This window comes from Mugil cephalus, chromosome 15 (genome assembly GCF_022458985.1).
Source record: "Mugil cephalus isolate CIBA_MC_2020 chromosome 15, CIBA_Mcephalus_1.1, whole genome shotgun sequence".
In the NCBI taxonomy this organism is placed as follows: Eukaryota; Metazoa; Chordata; class Actinopteri; order Mugiliformes; family Mugilidae; genus Mugil; species Mugil cephalus.
The window spans coordinates 9,189,737-9,209,846 of record NC_061784.1 but is presented as its reverse complement, the minus strand read 5'-3'; the positions used below and the strand labels follow the sequence as shown (position 1 = coordinate 9,209,846).

The window sequence follows — 20,110 nt, the reverse complement described above, 5'->3', positions numbered from 1 at the left end:
TGCTGTCCAGTAACCGGCGCACACACTTAATTGTACAAAGTTTAGACTAAGTGGCAGATCAGTATGTAGAGATAGAGAGAAACGACTGGATTCAGAATGAAATGTAAAAATAATACTAGAGGAAAATTCTTGATGAATGTTTTGTATTCATTGTTTTTCAGTGGTAATAATTTTTAGTATTATGTGCAGCTACTTCGACTGGTTGCGTTTTCGCTCCAATCGCTTTATCTGCGTGTTTTAATCGGATAAGGAGAACTCCTTTTAATCGGAATAACATGTTTACATGTGCATAAGTTGTCCAATTAAAGTTGGATTAAGGCAACAGTTTTTGTCACATGCATGTAAAACGTACTGTGTCTGTGCAGGTATCAGTAGCACTGAGACACCTGATTGCAATATATATGCAGTATCCTTTCACATGGGAACAAGCAAAAATATTTAAGTTCAGGTTAAGGGCCAATCTTAGTATCTAACATCACGATATGATGGTCACATGTAGAAAAATGCAAAGGTAACACCTTGAAACCCAAACCATAACCACTATAAGGCACTTGGTATCAGAGAGAAAGCTTTGAAAGTGGACCAGTTAGTAACTGATGTGTCCGATATATACCTCAAGGGCTTGCAGAGACCAAAAACACAGCTAAAAGGAGGATTCATCAGCCAAAAGTTTGGATCAAAGTGAAAGATGATGATGTGATGGTGCTGGTCAGTATATGTTATTGTGTAGTATTTTTTACCTTATACTTGGCACTGCTGACCATGAGGCTGCCTTCCCGTAGCCAGCTGACAGAGGGTTTGGGGTTGCCGAAGGCTGTGCATGTCAAGGTGATGCTCCCGCCCTCCTTGGCTTCTACGTACTGAGGTGGTGTATCTGTGAATGTGGGTGGGGCTGTGGAGTCAGAGGACAGGAATAATGGGAGAGAAACATTTTAATCTTTCAAAAGAACAAGAAACAAAGAGAGAGCAAGGACAGATCTTGGTGAACTTCAAGCATTTATCTGACAGTGACTCTTCCTAAACTCTTCCTAAAACGAGGCAGGTCTAGGTTACCTTCACAACTGGTACAAACTGAAATAAAGTCAATTGTTTGTTTTGGAAATCAAGATCAGTTACATTAGAAACTTATTTTTTGGTGAATACTGGGCATATATTTTCTAATGATAGACCTGCACTAGTCAAAAGCGAAAGACCACCAAGAGACCACCATATAATGCATGTGTGTAAACCTCAACCTGGCTGTGTGTCAAGTTTGCAGCAAATGTCCAAAGGTCACATTTTCAGATGTGCACTTGTGTAGAAAATAAATGATAGAAGCCACGGGCTAGTCAGAATGGAAAAAAGCTGTGGAATAAACAGAGATGGTGTTATAACACTGCTGCTTCGTGTATTTACAACGTGTTCAGGTCTCTGGCACACTCTATTGATCTACCCTCAATAACACATAACCCACTGTGGTCCCCAGAGTAACACATGAAATGTCATGAAGTCCATGGAATTGTCTGGAAGGTATAAAACCAACTTTAAAGCTGTAAGTATTACCAGGAGCCTCAATAACCAAGAAATGGAACCACCAAGACCTCTCCTAAACCTCTCTTTTCAGGGCAGCATATTGTCAGAGGTGGCCTGGTTACAATTGTGTGATCATTTTTCTATCACCCGGCATGCCATGTCCCGTCAGTTTGATATGATTTCACTTTATATTGAAGAAGGCGCCCTCCAACTTTCTGATGGGCAGCCAGCCTTCTGCTTGGCAGTTCTAAACAGCCTCTGTCGCAAAGTCAGAGGCAGGTTTTCCTGCAGCAGGAAAATATAAAAGGAGAACTCTTGTCCTTTTTCAGGGACCCAAGGCTCATCGTTTGACTTTCCCAGGGAACAAAACACTGCAACACCGCCTTTCAGAGTTTTCCACTTCCAACAAGTGATTGGTTCGAAGAATTGCACATCGATATACCAGGAATGCTGGAATTTACTAAAATCATTTTCAAAATCCTCTTTAGCCCAGAGGCCACATAGATTATGAGCGGATGATCCTACGACACAACTGGCACATCTTCCCACCATACCATACTTAAGCTGCGTTTGCCCCCCTTTAACCTTAGCCAACACCATTCTAATCACTCACACACACATTGACATCATTGTCAATGATTCAGTACAGATTTTGTTTGGTCCATAACTCCTATTTTGATATTCTCAATCTAATCACCTTAGGACTGAAGCTGATCTGCTTACATGTGTAATCCTGTAGCCTCTCAATTGCTAACATGTCATTCCATCTGCAGCCATCAGTCAGACCATAGTGCTAATTCTATGCCTCACATTTGAACATGCCACTGGGTAAAACCATGAAACTCCTAACAGATGTCTCAGCTACACTTGGACCACTGGGGTCGTCACATGACCGCAATCAGCTCACTCTTAAGAGACATCAACAACTTTAATACGTGTGTATGTCCACAGCTGGGACAGCCTTAGCTATATGAGGTTTTTATGAGCTCTGGTCCAACCAAGATACCAACCAAGATAAATTGTGTCTTTTGTTCTGGTTGTGATTTTTTTTGCATTAAATAGTATGCATACACTTAGAAATTATTATATAACATGTCATAGAACACCATTAGTTTTTAAATTAATTCAACTCTTCTGAGTAGAAACCTTTTAGTTGTGATCAATTTCCAGAGTCTAGAAACTTGCTGACCTTTACATTACACTATAGTAAAATTAATGTTATGTGAACTGCTGCTGTGAGCGAGTACTATTACAGCATTTGTTGGTGCACTGATGCACAAATCCAACAGACAAATAGGAAAAACATAATATGATATTATGACAGCTCAGTAGTTCAAACTGTGGGATGGATTATGGTTTCCAACCACATTAGATGGTTAGTCTGCCCTGCATGTGAGGATACTACTATACTGTTTACAGATAGTGATCAATAGTTGTTCTTAACTGCATCTTTTCATAAAAAATTCTACAGGCAATGACATGGGATTCATAAATCCACCATATCAGTGATTACCATCACAAAGTCACAAAACCATTGACCTGAGCAGGGTCCTATACTATATGTACCAAGCAGCAAAATGTAAGCGCTAACAGACTTTCACTGTTGGGGGATAGTTATGTTGGTTGGGTGTTCCTTTTTTTTAGTTTAATGGTGGGGTTGGTGTAACAGACTTCTGCAAGACTGGATTTAGTTTACTGCATTGAATAAACTTCATATGCAGAACAGTTTTGGGCCTTGAGAATAAATTTGAATGAGTCGAAAGAGTTGCACATAAGCTTTGTGTTGCTCTGGTAACACAACCAGGCACCCTGGTATTTTATCCTCAAGAACCCCAACCTGAAGAAAGGTGTTTGCTTATGTGCTTAGAAGTGCCAAAAGTCTAAAGAGTAGGTGGTAATCTGGGAAACCACTGGCTAATATCACATGACTTAGCCTCTGGGGCCAATGGCCAGTGTTTGAAGGCTTCCACCCAGCAAATATCTGAACACAAATAACAGATATCAAGAATGTGCCGATAATACTAATTATCTAACCAGCAACTTCAGACATGAGAGTTCAGAGATAACCTCTATGACCATGCAGTTTACACTAGCTAAGCAAACATAATATTTTAGCTTACTTGCTGACAGGATATGATAGGACATTACTTATCCCTTTCTCTACACACAGACTATTTATCATCAGGTAATCAGAGCCCACTCAGACATTATTTACCAATATTACTCAGACTACAAACAGAAACCCGAAGGTTTCTGGTACCAACTGGGCCTTTGTTCACAGATTCTTCATATTCATATGTACATATTAAATGTGACATGAATGAGCTAAGAGACAGTACTGGGCTGGTGCGCCGCATGCAGGCACTGCATAGTTTTGCTGCAGAACACAGGGATGGCTAGAATAAGGATATGGCAAAGCTATTTTTAGGGGTAGCCACCAAAGACTAATCCTAGGAGATATGAACCTTTCTTTGATAACACCTTATGCTGGATTGGTTGCTGCACAGTAAGGAAGAGCAGGGAAACAGCAAGAGTCTATATAACCTAGCCCTAACCCTAACCTTAAGGGCTTCCTCGAAGAAAGAAAAATGAGATGTCCAAGGAAGGCAGAAACTGAGATTCTGCTTACCTATTCTTCCTCATCCATTCATCTAACCATCTATTGACTTTCTAAAAACTCCCTTCAACTACCAAAGCCACAGACCTTATTCCAAGCAATGCCTGGTCTGGCGTTTTTTCACAATTACCTAAAATTGCTGTTTGCTCTCCTGCTGGTTGGTCATGTTGGTAGACATAAATTGTTTCAGGAAGTGTCCACTCATCAGCCTCACTCATTTCCACTGGGAAGATTTAAGGCTTTCTGTATCCTCAACCTCTGTAAAGGTGAGAGTCTCATCTCTTTTTCACTCTGCTACTTAGCAGGGTATCCTGAGTGAGTTTCTTCGTTTCTTACATCTGTCGTGATAAGTATCTTCTGCCCACAAGCAAACATTTGTCAGTCAGTCTGTAGCATACAGCCATGCTGAACACCTGTGCAAAAATTCTAGTTCTGTTAAAATCTTGCATCCTTCTGCTTAATAAATGACCCGATTCTTGTGATTCTCTCGAGATAGATGCAGTGAGGCAGTGATGATGGGATTCAATGTCTGTACTGGAGTCTATTCTGGATCTGCACTTAGAAAGATGATGATTACTCCCTGGGCAGACAGGGCTTCATCTGAGCCTGACCAGCACTCAGACCACAACACCAGGAAAGGAACATGTGCAACAACTAACGGCGAGTGGATGAATTGACTAACTTTTAGAGTATATTGTTTGAAAGGAGACATAGAATAATAGCAAACAAGATTGTCGTTAATCTGGACCGCACAAGACTAATGCACTGTCACCACAAACTTTATGTCACCAGAAACAGTATTTAATGTTTTTTGCTACCACACTGTTCATCACATTCTCCACACTCAGAATGTCTGGAAAAGGCCCGGTAACAACAGATGTTTGCAGGAACGAAGCAGAGATATCAGTTTGTAGAAGAAAAGCAGGAGGTCCAATCTATATGCATCTCAGCAGAAATCTACATGCAGCCTTTACATCGTCAGTGCCGACAAGGTTGACAGATTAAGTGCTCTGTGTAGCCACTGAAAACCACTGATGTTTGACAATGATGGGGAGAAGTGGATTGCAAATGCAAAACTATAAATAGAGGCAGTGGTGGAGCTTCATCCAGCATAATAATGAGGCAGGACAATTCTGTCAGTGCAGTTTCTAAAAATATGAGCCTCATTTGAAAATATGGTGCTGACACACCTAGTTGGTTTATATGACATCATGTTGTTGATTCCTAAGTGATGAGAGGACATTTTTATAAATGTTCGCAAAGTTAATGAGAGTCATTGGTGGTAGAGTGTTAACACACCATGCCAGGACTGCACTGTTTACCATACTAACCAAAAACTCATATATGTAGCTGGTGCTCTCAAGTCTTGACCATTCAAATATTCACTCTTACACCTTGCATTCTTACCTATAACACCTGATTAAAGTTTTTGTGACAACAGCATTAGTATCCATCCTCAATGTACAATTGGGTGAGATAAATGAACTTGTCTAGAGCAATATCAATACCTAAAATAGTTTTGGAATAACTTTCAAATTACATTAGCACCTATGCATGGGCTGTAAAACTATATTTTGGGGTGTAATTGAGCATATTTTCTTCATTTATAATTAAATCCACATGTTGATTGCTTCTGAAGTCATTAGGAAACTCACGAGTGAACTCTTATCATAACAATCCTGTTAACTTAATACACTTGTGTTTCAATACTTCCCAAGATGGGAAGAATGGTGAACAGCCAGCACCCACCTCACACTCACTGCATGCACATATCTGGTGCTGTGATCAGCAGTGAGACGAGTCTCTGAGTGTTCCTAACTAACAAGATACACTGAGTAATTCCACAATACATACCATGTTCTGGGCTACTATTTTTGAAATAAGCAGGCTTTCAGTTTGGTTGGTATAAGTTTGTTTTCATGCTGACCTCAACCCACGCAGGCTACACCTTCACAGCGTATTCAGCAGAGAGTGTACTTAATTCAGAACTACCTCACTACTTCTTGTTGCACAAAAAGCAGCAGGAGGACGCGGTGATTAAGATGTGAATGTATCCTCATGCAGCCCTGTAGTGGGAGCCATGTTTCAGAACTGGACTGTTGATACAAAACAGCTGTTAGCTGAGGCATTAGCATGAACTGAAGGTAGTGCACAATTGGAATAATGGAGATAGAATTTGTGGGATAAGCAATAAAACACATTGACCTGTGAGTGAGGTTCCACCATCTGGATCTATAACCACCAGTTCAAATATGATGTTTTCTGGGCTTAGAGGGAGAAAAACACTACATCAGGGTATTCTATATCACCAATCTAAGACTAACTAATCATATTTTCACAATACAAAAATATTAAAATCTATTGTGGTATTGTTGAAATAAGTAAACGTCTGCTGTGGCTGCCTCTCGCTGCAGTGTCGGAAGTAGATACGGCATTTTGGAATATTGGTCGACAGTTAAAAGAAAACCTTTTAGGCACACCACTCTCCAAGGATGGCCTTGGCATTTAGGAAGAGAACTACTCAGCTCGGTAAAACAACAACAACCAATGACAGTCTGACTACTAACATCTGATCAAAGTGCTGTGGCACACGTCTGATTCAGGAACAGGACACTGAAGGACGGTGGGAGCATGATAGACAGAAAGAGGCAGACGAGAAAACCTGAGGCCTCTAAACACTTCTGGGAGAGGGAAAGGAAAGGCAAGGCCAAGTCAAACAGAACGAGAGCAACACTGATGAAACTGAGGTAATGTGCCATGACCAGAAGGGAGGGGAGGGGGGTTGAATTGGGGGTGTGTACAGGACTGCAGGACTGTATCTGGTGTGTCTGTTACCACAGCAACAAGCGCCATCATATGTTGTCTGATTAAGTGACTTGATTAATGCCAGAGCTACAAAGTGGAGGCTAGAATTTTGTGCGTAAGAGTTCCCTGCGAGTGTTTATAATTGTGAGGGTTGCTTGTTGCACTCAGATGTTTGTCTGCTGTTCATTTTTAGAAGAACTATCAGTGACATGGCATTTACAGTAGGGGCTGCAAATGGATTCTGCCAGAGATGTGCCACAAGTACTATGCCATCAGTCAATAATCACTAAGTAAGAAAAAAAAAATGAGTCAAGGATGCTTTTGTCTAAATCTGTGGTTGCTGAATGATACCTTGAATAATTTAACTTTATAAGAGGTGCCTAATCACTATAAACTCCATGAGGTTTCCAATTTGGATATCTGCTTGAAACAAACTATCTGACTACTTTGTGATTTTTAGCAGAATACTATTTTAGGATTATTTTAGCCCTTCAATGGACAGTACAGAGACAAGCAGAAGGATGACGACAGAGGCTCAATACCTGTATATGCATTAATGTTAATATATGTATGAAATATCTAAACCTGCCAAGTCTTACTTCTTTTTCATGATTACGTGATCTAAATCCGTTCATTATTACACAGGATATGATGTTACAATGTCTTGAGCCAAGATCCCAGGCAAAGTACATTTAGAAATTCAGTCCAACTGAAAACCGACCAGCAGCCCAGTGAACGGCAGTAGCCAGTATGCGGCACATCATTGGGGTTTTCAAGAGGGCATCTCCCTTCCTTCATCAATGTTTTTTAAGTTAGGCCCACAATAAGGCTTAACAGTGAGTTCCATTATCCTGAAGTCCCCTCCCCTCAATGCTGCCACCGCACAACCATGTGACTTTCAACTACCAAGAGATCAGCTTAGCCTTTTTCACTGCCATTCAACAAAACTGTGTCGGTCGGGTGTTTCCCCGGGAAGGGAAGGATTGGGGTGAGGATACAAACAGTGGTTCGGGTCGTGATGAGGGTCGGGGATGGGTGGAGGAATGAGGATACAGAACTAGGTTCAGGACTGAACCACAACCAGCACACCTTAACACAACATTAAACTACCAAACGATCTTACGGTTTGCCCTACACATGTAGACCAAACCAAAACCAAAAATAAAAACACACACAACCTCACACCCATGGCTCAGGCCGAACCACGTAGAAACTAGCTAGCCTTACCTTCAGCATGCCAGTGTGTTCCCTACTTAACTAAAGATCTTGGTTCAAAAAGTGAAGAATAGAACCGTAAATTACTAATATAACTTGAATGACATTTAATCCTATGGTTGAGATTAACTGTGATGGTATAGAAGTGCTGAAGATTGGACAATCCTCCCACATAATGAACAGTTCATGTGACCAACCATTTTTCATATCTGCACACACCTTTCATACACCGACACTGTTGAAGGTGGGACATTAGGTTATGGTTGCTGCAAAGTAGAGCAGCACTAATAGCCTGAGCAACACTTTAGAAGTCATTAAAGAAAACATCATTTTTATCTGAATTGAAATAATTTGTGCCTTTGTTGGACCCCTGAGGGTCTTTGTCTGTTTAGTCTCACCGTCCCAATTTAGTGTCGTAGTGTGCTTCTCATTGTGGTTGATTCACATCATTTTATGGTAATTTGAAGCTCTTTATAGTTGTGCTGTATCTCTTTGGCTCAGGTCTGGTTATTTGAATGTGTCTGCTTTGATTGGATGATATCGGTACATCATCAATCCAGGATTAACCAACCGCTTGAGCTCTGACATCGGTTGGGTCGCTGTAGGCTGTCGAATATTGCAACGGCTGATGTTTCTATTGGATCTCTACCTTCCACTGTATCAGAACCACGAATCCCGTTTGCTGTGTGTTTGTCCCTACAGGGGGATATGCTAAACACTGCAGAAGACAACGAGCTGTGGACGCTTCCATACACACAGAAATCTCACTGTTTGCGGCACTGAAAGAAAAATCTCAGGTGCTGAAAGTAAATAAAGAGTGAATACCCAACTTAATTCCACATGGCTACTTTTTTCTATTGTCGGACATTTTTGGGCTTTATTTAGGTATCTGTGTGTCTTTGTGGTCATTTCAAGTCTCTTTCCATTAGTTTCGCATCGATTGTATGTGTGTCGAATTTGTGTTGTTTGTTTATTAGCGTCTTTTATTAAGTTATTTGTCTCTTTAACCAGGTTTGTTTGTATATGAGAGCATGTGTGTCTTCTTCTAGTTCTTCTTTTTGTGTCTACAACTGGTTGTTGGATGTCTCTTGTCACTTACTGTGACAATAAGGGGCCAACCTTTCAATTTCCCAATTCTGTACAATTTTCTCAAAAACTCAACATAACAGTGTAATAATACAGCCATCGGCGTCGACCAGCGTCTGCCATGTCACTGTTTTACGGGCTTGATACTGAGCAGCTTGAATAATGTATGATGCTCCTTACCGTTGACGGTTAGATGCACCCAGCTGCCGTTGTGGAAGGTGTCATACTGCTGTTCCAGCATCAGCACCTTGCACTCATACCAGCCCTGGTCGTCTGAACGCACATTCTCTATCCGCAGGGAGGACTTGCCGTGCAGACTGGCCCGGCCTGGTCGGGAGAGACAAAGATGTGTCAGCAGGAAGGGAAACAGAGAGGTGACAAGGACGAGTGGATTGAATTTAATGGAGGAAATGAATGGAAGAAAGGAACGAGTGAGAGGTGAATGGATACCGAGGTGAGAGAAGAGAGACACCAGATGAACGGTAAAGAGAAAGTCAGCCTTTTAACAGTGCAGCAGGCGTATAAATATCTCAGAGTATAATCCTTGTGATAGCGTGGGTGTCTCAGGGTAACATCGCAGTGCATTAGACCTGTTTCTAAGCAAAGACAATGCAGCTCTGTTAACCTGCGACACTCCATCAAAGCAGAATAGCAACTGCAGTTGGATACGTGCAGTGAAATCTGTCACTTAAGCCACAGAGATGTCCTCATCTCCATGCGTGTGCCGATCTATTTTGGAGATGCACTAAGGCAAGGACAGGTCATTACTTCCTTTGAGGAGTGGGAAGTTGCCAACATGACAACATGAACGCCCTTAGGGTTAAAATAAGACACAGTCTGTCCTAACAGATATCAACATCATCTTGTTAAGCAGAGTCAGGGATAGCTGTATTTCACTTTTCCAGATCAAAAGCTGAAGGTGGGATGGAGGTTGGGGGTTTGCCAGATCGCCTGAAGCAACTGGATCATAACAGCTGGCAACTGGCAATAATGGCTAAACAAAGGGATTTAAGGGAGCCCTGGCTGGATCAAAACGTCAGCATTGTCAAAGCCTGGCTCCCTTCATTAATCCCCCCATTCTCCTCTACCTTCTCCCCTTTTTGGGTCTCCGACTAATTTTTTGTTTGCCTCCCTAAATCCCCTCTGCAGCATGACACACCAGGTAAATATATCAGCTGCACTGGCAGCTGTCTCAGTGAGTTAAGGTAGACAGTCAAAGTGATGTTCGTTCCCTAGCCTGTGTGTGTGTGTGTGTGTGTGTGTGTGTGTGTGTGTGTGTGTGTGTGTGTCCTGGTTCAGCTATTTATATATCAGATTATATTTGTCCGGCTTCCAACCATGTCTGTCTCCTCTCTTGGCTGACTAGAAGGAACTGAGGAAGAGACTTTGTGTTACTTATTGAGTGTCAACTATGTATTTCATACGGTATACTCTCAACAGTATCTCCTGTATGTACCTGCCCTTTGATTCCTCTCCCAATTCCTGTTGATGAGGAGTATAAATAGTCCGTCCTAAGACTTTACTCAGTGTCTGCTTGGGCTTAATACATTTAAGAATAAAAGATAATGTATCAGAAATCAGCTGGGAGATATATATTTAATTAATGTAATTAATTCGAGGTTGGTTATACACCAAACTACGGTCAGTTCCTTAAAGTAACACAGGATGAAGCAGTACCCAGCACGTTTTTGTTTCGCCAGGCAAATGCTTAATTGTTTCTGCCATGGCCACTTACTGTACCCGTCTTTATTTCTAATTCCCTTCGTTTCATACCAGTACGCACCTATACATTTGCTCAAAGCTTTCCTGCCATTTACTTATGCACAGGTGGTCAGAACGGACGAACGAATAAATTACACTTTCGTGTCGGTTTCACCTCTGAAAAATAAACAGGGTCCATTTATTGGGCAAACTGACGAGGTTTTAAAACGTACCGTACACATACGAAAAGAATACGGCAACTTAAATGGCCATAGCGTAAGAGAGGGCAACCATCCAACCGTCCATCTATCAAAAATAAAAAGCAGCGGCATCTGCATCGTGAAACATCTGACACGAAAAGCAGTGTGTGTCTAAAACCCCAAATAAAAAGCGTCAACCCCCAGATGCCTCATTTTCTACTGTCACCTCGCATAACCAGACGGGGCACCACTGGAAAGAAATCACTGATGCGTTAGCATTTTCTGTCTGGACAGACGTAGTACGCGCTTAAACGGTCAGCAGCTGGAGAAGACAACAGATCTCTGGACCGGGCGAACCACCCAGCCTGACTGACCTAGTGACGGGGACTGTAAGTGATGCTCTTTTTATGTTGCTGGTCATTAAATGTTCTCTATTGTTTAAATCCACACGGGAAAAAGACATATTTTGCAAGCACTGCTCACATAAAATTTCAACCAATATCATACGCTGTATATTTTCATATAATTTACCACCAGTGGTGTGATGCATTGTGTATTGTGTGCATCATGTGCAATATTCACTGAAGCGGGAGGATTTTCTCACCTCCGACAGCAAGTTATTCCGACTATTTTGGAGTCTATAAATACAGGCTTGACTCTTCTTTTCGCAGCAGTTTCACACCTTAGAATTTGCCTGTCAGCTTGGGCCTATGCGAAAATATGCTGTCGGGGACACGTTGTAGTAAACACAGGTTGCAGAAGAGAGATACCCTTTATCTAATATGCTTTGTGCAGCAGGTGTACCAGGGTGACCCAACCTTTTCAACACCTACTGATACCGATAGTGCGGCTAGCAGATTAACGTTCCTCCATATTCTTAAGGTACTGAGTAAGGCTTATATGAATTCACAGATTCACTGGGAGAAAAGCTGTGGAATATGTCCCTGAAAAGTCAGGTCTCTGGCTTAAATGAAGTCCAGTGTGGCAGGAGAGTGTAAATACATCCTTCTAGAACAAAATTAAAACAGACGTCAAAAGTCACATGTCTGTGGTAAAGGCAGGATACTTAATGCATCTGCAGCGACTCATTTTGTGAGTCTGATAACACTCAGATGAGCATCCAGGTTAAGTCCAGGAGGAAGAGTTGAAATTTTAATCCCAACTCTCTGATTTGGATTGACATCCAACACATCATCTGCTTTAGCTGGCCTTCTAACTTCATAGTTTCCCTTGTACTTGGTAACTTCATTAAACCTGCTATGATCATGGTCAAATCAGGCAATTTGAAGGAATGAATGGCACACACCAGTTACAAAATATGTAGTATAAGACTTCAATCCCAGTGGACTCACCAGAATCTTTGCAATCTATGCGATTTTAATGTGCAGTGAAATACAGGATTTATTCTCATGTTACATGTGAGACTCTACCCTTTTACTACTACTTGGCAGCTGTTAACATGCCCACAGCGAAACAATTAGTCCACTGAAAAGAGAATAAAGCCGTCATATAGTTGGCAGAATAGAGCCCGTTCTCTTCAAAACGGCCTGTGTGCCAGCTTTTAGCTTCAATGCATGGATGATGTTATCGCCATGCAATCCAGCACATGCAGATGATGGTTTGCGACACAGCGAGGAAGGGAAAGCCCCACACAGAACCACATTCATAGTAACAGTGAACTGAGCCCATCCTTGTTTGAAGCTAAACCGAGCACAGAAACTTCACTGATTATCTTTACTTAAAATCGACCAGTTAGGCCTTTCCTTGTTATACAGAATATGATCATTAAGCCCTCAACAAGACTTTTGTTGCCTAATCTTTTAATAACACCAGTTTGTTGGTTGGGAGTGGGATTTATGTGCCAGGGGAAACAAACCTTTATTGTGACTGATGAAGTTAATGTAAAAAAAACAAAAAAAAAACAAAAAACAAAGCCTGCTTGCAAGCCTTTTTTTCCCAACACCCAGACTGATAGCAGAATTAATAAGTCACCATGGCAACAACAAGTATCCCTCAGCCACGTCCATTACTTTTTAGTGCCCCTGAATGATCGATGCAGCTCGCGTTTTTTTCTGGATTTGCAGCGTGTTCCTCTAAATGCTATGTCAATGCGTTGGTGAGGATGTTTTCTCAATTTGTTGGTGTTTTGTGTATACGTGCATGGTTTCTCAAGCATTCTGCATGTTCTGACTAAATTTAAAGGCACTCCATCCAATAGTTTTCACTCAAAACGGGAATGTCGACCATCACGGTTGCACTAGAGTTGTAACTCAAGGATTTGCCCTCGTTCTTACCGACGGACTGATGTCATATTCTCTGCTTCCCACAGCATGGCTACAAGCGGTGCAAGAAGCTGCTGAAATACACGCTGCACTTGTATCACCATTGTTTACAGCCATACAAACGGTCCAGGATCGGGCTCTTGGACAGCGCACGTTCCTGATCGTTATTCCTCTGTGCTGACAATGCAAAGCCATGAAGATTTAAAGGTGCACTGTGGGATGCTAATGGTTGTAACGTGAAACCCCAACGTCACAGTTTGCCTAAATCACAGTGGTATGAAGAGAACACGAAAGCACTGCTCAATCTTTTCTATAGTGTCAATGTGAGCTGGACAACCCTCTGAACAGCGGTTCAAAACAGCGTTCATTTATTTTACAGCGTTTCAGGGTGTTTGCAGCAAGTGCAACATTAAGCATGTATGATTTATTCCAACAAAGTCACCAAAGGGCTTCGGTGGCATTTAAAAGAAAACTCGGTTCTCTTGTTTTTTTTCTTTAATCCATACCTCATTAACTGCTTTCAGTGGCAATTATCATACAGCACCCTGTTTTCAAAGTAAAGTACGCTCACCTACTCACACTAACATAATAGGGCATGTGAAGTCTCCTCATTTGCACTACTGAAGAGAATCTCAGAATAATCGGCGCTGGTAAACCTGGGTGGTGAATCATATCTGAAGAGATCTCACACTTATTCCAGAGTTTCATTTCATGTTTGGAGTATGAGGCGCATGAAGTAACTACTCCACAAATGAATGTGTCTGCACAATAATACTGTATTTAAAAAGAACACAATCCCTAAGGTAAAAAAAAAATAGCAATCAGCAGAACTTTTGTTCACTGACGTTATCGTCGTACGAGTCCAGCTGTTTCTAGATTCTTGTCTTTGTGTCAGCCTAGTCCTAGTTCTCGTCTCTTCTATCAGCGTCCTGCAGTCAACGCGGCAGACGCTACTCGTCATGATTGGCGTTAACTGTGATAACATGAGAGGACTTGCCTTGGGTCCACATTTTCAACACCGCGTGGGGCTGCATCTGGAGCAGCGCGCTGGCGTGTCACCACTGCGACGGTGTTCATCAAAGGCAGCGCTACTGACCTACTGTAGCGTTCAACATCGGTTCAGCGTAAACTGTAGACGCACGGCAGCGAAATGCAGAAAGCTCTGTGCAAGAGGACGTGCCCAAATGCAGACACAAAGGACTCATTCCCATCTATCAGAAAGTTCAGCAGTTAGATCATAGTTAGATGTGACTGTATTCGAATGAAAACATTATTCAGTTCATATTCCAGCACGCTCGCCTTTTAAACAAAGAACATGTGAATTGGTGCTTTTAGGATTAGAGTTAGATGAGGTCACTTGCTTCAAACTAGGATTGCAAGTCTCCCATTTTAAGCTTTGTTCATCATATATATATTCTTATAATGAACAATAAAAAAAGAAAATGATGTCGATTATTTCATCTCTACTCCACCAGACAGCAAAAAAGCACAATCTCCTGAAATTAACCACCCTTTCTACTGCTAAGTGTGAACCATGCCTTCAATTTGTTTCCATTTGTTTTACAAGAAGATCTCGTTTTAAGAGGTTTGAATCTGAAAAGCCAGGCAAAATGGTACCACTGTCCTGGAAATCCTCCATGATCATAGAGAACAATGAACAAAGTAATCTCTGATCACTTCCTTCATTTCCATTTTTCCCATGCCCCTCCATTTCCACCACGCCATCACTATGTGAGCATCTCTTCATCTTTCTCATAGAAGTCGTTCATCTCCTCTCATGAATGTTTTCCGCTTCCGTTGTGTTAAAAAAAAAAAAAAAAAGTAAGAAAAAGACATACAACAGCTTGTTTCAGACCAAGGGCAGACGGACGTCCACCAATCTAAAGTGGACACAATGTCGGCCTCTATGTATCTCAGCAGCTTTCCCCGTGACCCTGTTCCATGACCCTATTCCTGTGCCTCAGGAAGTAAAGCGGCACAGTGGGATGTTGTTGTCAGGCTTCATGTCACTGCTGCAAAACAGTGTCCTTCAAAACCAATAAAGTGACCAGGCTAATTAAACACCCAATACAATACCACTCATTTTCTAAGTTTATGACAGCTGACATATTTGCCAGGAGAGTGAGCAGCACACAAGAGCCAAGTAGGTTTAAAGTACACGGTCTCCATTACATAGTGTGTGTATCGGAGAGCGCAGCGCTGACAATGTTTGGAATCTAAAAGGGGTTTAGGTGAGTTAGATGAATATCTAATTACATAAGAAAAAAAAAATCTAATTCAACACTAAATTGAATCAAACGCATTTAAGCTACAACCCTGAAGAGATGTTTCAAATATGGGCGCACAAGCAAATCGCTTTTCAGACTTCGGCCCAGCAGAGCGATGAAATTCACGTCTTTCTGATCTTCTTCACAGTGGCCAACATCTGAAAGGTGCCCAGTGATCTAATCAATGAACAAAGCGAGTGAGGATAGCGAAAGATTATACAAAGCTCCCACATATTTGCTACAATCTTCTACTCTGAAAGGCTATCTTTCTTCCTGCGGCAGGAGGCAAGTGGGATAAGGAGTGTAAAAGACACTTGTAAAAGAAACCTTTCCGTGTATCTGATGCAGACATGGTCAATCAGTCAGATGGCTTTCAGACAGCTCTGACGATTAGAATCTACTATGTCAATAGCCAAATGTTTCTCTCTACAGTAAATCCGTTCACAACTAAGAGTTTCTCATAAAAATGTAATTGCACATATCTGGGGCAACAGTTTTGGAGCACGAATTTAAACCTAACTTTCGGAAAAAAATCGGTAAAAGATCCACTAAACGTCTTTTTCTGTCGAGATAAACATCTAGTAGTGTTGATGAGCTGGGCACCATGAGGCCACTGCAAAGGAAGCGGGTGCAACAAAATGACATAACTGACATGACACCTCACCTCCCAAGAACAGCTCAAACATGTGGTGAAAACAGCTACATGAAAACAGACTGGAAGAGGGAGTCAGTCAAGGGTTTGGCCAAAGACAAATACACAAACTAGTTGCTCAGCTGTCTTCTCATCACTCATCTGGATGTGATTCAACAGCTGTGAACCCTCCAACCCTGCAGGATACCAGATACCCTTCGTTTCAAGCCACCGCCGCCACCGTATTCACCAACTTACCAGCGTATTCCGGGTCCACGTGAGGAGGGTAGAAGCGAAAGTTGATGAAGAAGGGGATGGGCATTCCATACTTGAACCACTCCACCACGTAGGGCTGGCCGTTCAGGGGGTGGGACACGTCGCATCCCAGGATGACGTTCTCTCCTGCTCGTGCCGTCACAAACTGGGGCTCTTCTCGCACTCCGTGGGCACCTGGGGAAGCAGGACATGCACGGATCAGACACGAGGGCTACAAGTGACAGTAAAGCAGAATGAACCTCTTAAAAAAAGGAAGTTCACTTAAGCTGCTGAAGGTTTGTTTGCATATAGCTTATTTTGCTTTCTAATTTCTGCTTCATTTAGGTCACAGGTACAGAGGATGCTACGTCCGGACAAGTGTCTTGTCAAGGCCCGAGAAAAAGATAACCCATTAAAGCACAGCTGGTGAAAACAGGAAGTGGCCTGTATTCAAGTGTGCCGTACGCCCACCACATCATAGGAGGGTTTAAAGTGTGATACAGTGTAACCAGTTGAAATGGTACCGGAGAGGAATGAGAGAAAGTGTGTTTTGCATAATCAGACAGAAATATAGTTAAGTAAAAGTGGGACTACATCAAACTGAAAATTTTTTCTTTTTTTTTTTAATTCTAATGTGAAATTTTCTGACTATATTGGTGTATTGTGAGGCGGAATTCAGCCTGCAGCGACTAGAAAGACTAGACATTTCCAGGAGATGGTGACACCATTAAAAAACGGTCAGGCCATAGACCGCCAAATCATGCGTAGCGGGTCCATGGCAGAAAGTTCTTAAAACATCCACCAATTATATTCTGGAAGATAACACCCATGTTTTCAATATATATATATATATACACACATATATAAAAGTCCGCAGACAATAGAAGGGAAAACTTGGCATGTAAATGGGATGCTCAAAGCATTTTCAGTTGTTTCCCAGGAGAAACTCAGAAGGATTGTCTGCTTTTTGTCTTTGTCTGCTCGCTGAATACAAGCCCTCAAACTGAATCGCTGCCAGTCTGCAGAAGCTTTCGTTTGAAGAGCTTTTTGACTTTTGCTTGCCATTTTTCCTTTAGTTACAACTGTAAAAAAAAAAAAAAAAAAAAAAAAAAAAAAAAAAGTGTGAATCCTCTTGTTAGCCAGCTTGGTCGCTCACCACCTCACATGAAAGACAAAAATGGCATTTACACACTTTAGCTCTTTAAATAAAACAACTATGGAGAAATACGCAGAGCAGAAAAAGTCTCACTGACTGACCTTAAATGGAAAGAGATATGTTTAATTACATATTTATAGTTACATATTATAAAGTACATATTCATGTTCTCTATAACAGGGGTCTTCAATGTTTTTCAGGTCAAGGACCCCAAACTGATGGAAAGATTAAGTAGGGACCCCCTACCTACTATATGGGTTTTAGCCAACTGCGGGGAACCTGAAAGAGTCAGCGTGTAATATGTGGCCTTGTGATTGGCTCAGCAGCAATGGGGGCGGGGCCTACTGTGTACAGATTGTCAGGTCTACTGCGTGAAACAGGTGAATGAGTGAAGGGCTGAACTAAAATATGTTGGATTTGTGTTAATGTGCATTAAAATAAAAAAATTATGGGGGAAAATTTTAAAATATATATATATAAAAAAAAATGTCTCAACAACCAAAGACTTTGCAGGAGGCTGCACAGGAGGCTGCTTAAAAAGCAACACACTTGAAGCGCGCGATGTCGCAAACATGTGCTCGGCTACAGGTCCCATCACTCAGGACAGCAATGACTGCTACTGACAAACCCAATACACAGCCGAGGCCACCGGGACGAGCAAAGCAAGATTAACAGCACTTGCAGACACATGAATGTGATTTATGTCGAGAGAATCACTTACATCTCTTTTATCTGGCAGACAAAAAACATGAAAGAGGTAATGTGACAGCAACGCTCCTGATGTTCAATAACAACCGAACCTTTAACCTTTTTCTGAATGAATTCCCTCCGTTTGCTCGGCCGCGGTGCTGCCCCAGTCAGAGTGGGTGTCTGTGGTGCAGCTGCTGGACGCTCGCATCGATCCCAGGCTTATTACTATGTAGCTCGGCTTTATGAGCGGAAACCTGGCGTGGTAGCATTTTACCAGTCGATACAGCTAATCAGATGTACTCACTGCTCATCCCTCTGCGGCCTGTAAGGAAGCCGGGCAGGCACATAGTTTCTGTCTTTTCCCTACAGACGGAAGGCGGCCTACCGCCTGCCTTTCATCTCACCGCCGAAACGCGAAGGCAGTGTGTGCGCAAGGAACCGACGGGATTCTGTCTGTTACAAGGCAAGGATGAATCACACTCTGTAGGGAAGTATAGCTTAAACGTGAGTCAGCGAAATCCTTTTCAGACACTGAAGAAGAAGAAGAAGAAGAAGAAGAAGAAGAAGAAGAAGAAGAAGAAGAAGAAGAAGAAGGACATTTACGTGCATTTCACAGGAAATAACCCCCACTGTCGTTCCCCGGTGGCAGCTTTGCTCTTTTGCTCAATTTGAGAAGTAACGCAACGTGGAATTAAACCGAGTACTCTGTCACAATGTGCGGCAAGAGTGGCAGGACCCGAGTCCTGAGAGGCAGGCTGAGCAACACAAAGTAAATTCGATGGCAACTTAGAAAAACAGGAACAAAAGGCGCTGCAGGGAAGGCAGGGCAATTCAGAAAGCAAAACAAGAACTCTGGAAAATACGAATCCCACAGGTGAAAACACCAGGATATACGCAGCAGCTACCAAAAAAAGAGAAGGTAAGTCAAGGTAAGTTCACAGAGGACTTAATCAGGGTAACACAACCGACAAATTGACAGACGGAAAGGCAGGACAGTACGTACACCTGGGCAGAGGGGTTAACGAGACACAGGTGAAACTAATGAGGGCGGAGCACACGAGGAGAAAGCAATCAAACAATGAAAGAGGAAAATGCAGGAAGTAAAGCAGGACTAAAAAAAACTAATAAACAGGAAGAAGCTACAAAATAAAAGCTGTAAATACAAAAAAAAAATTACAACAACCAAAAATGTACAAATTGTGTAGTGTATTGTAATTAAATGGTATTTCATCTTTTCTTTAGGGCAACACTTTAAATGCAAAACTTTTACTTGAGTATTTTTACCACCTCGATGCAACTTTCTGTGTCGAATTCATATGTTGATCGACGTGAGCTCTGCTGAGCTTCACAACTGCTTGGATCACAAGGACGTAACGCTGTCTTAGGGCATCTGATAAGGGCTGCACTCACCTACCAGTCAGCTGGTAGTCTCAAGCTAACCGATTATTTTATGCCAATAGTTCTTCCTAAATATGTTAACTAATACATATTGGCCTTCAACAAATAGGAGACAAGGTAGAGGACCAATTAAACTCTCATTTGAAAGATATTACTGATGCTGTCGTTGGGAGCAGCAGAGGAAGATGCTTCAGTGTTGTATTTCATAGTGACAGGGGGTGGGACTAAGCACCAAGCTAGCTGTGTTTTTAAGTCAAGCATGAGCAGAAACGAGTAACTAGTATAGCCAAAACAA

The 20,110-nt window shown here is 41.9% G+C and overlaps 1 protein-coding gene across 1 annotated transcript in view; it reads right to left on the bottom strand.

The window, feature by feature from the left end:
* The window catches only part of LOC125021688 (protein turtle homolog B-like), a 109,094-nt gene that overhangs the window by 62,105 nt on the left and 26,879 nt on the right, over window positions 1-20,110 (bottom strand). The window contains exons 2-4 of the mRNA XM_047607829.1: window positions 16,575-16,766; window positions 9,416-9,562; window positions 741-892 (exon numbers count right to left, since the gene is read on the bottom strand). Of these exons, the coding sequence (XP_047463785.1) occupies window positions 741-892; window positions 9,416-9,562; window positions 16,575-16,766 (491 nt within the window). The remainder of the gene's footprint in view (window positions 1-740; window positions 893-9,415; window positions 9,563-16,574; window positions 16,767-20,110) is intronic.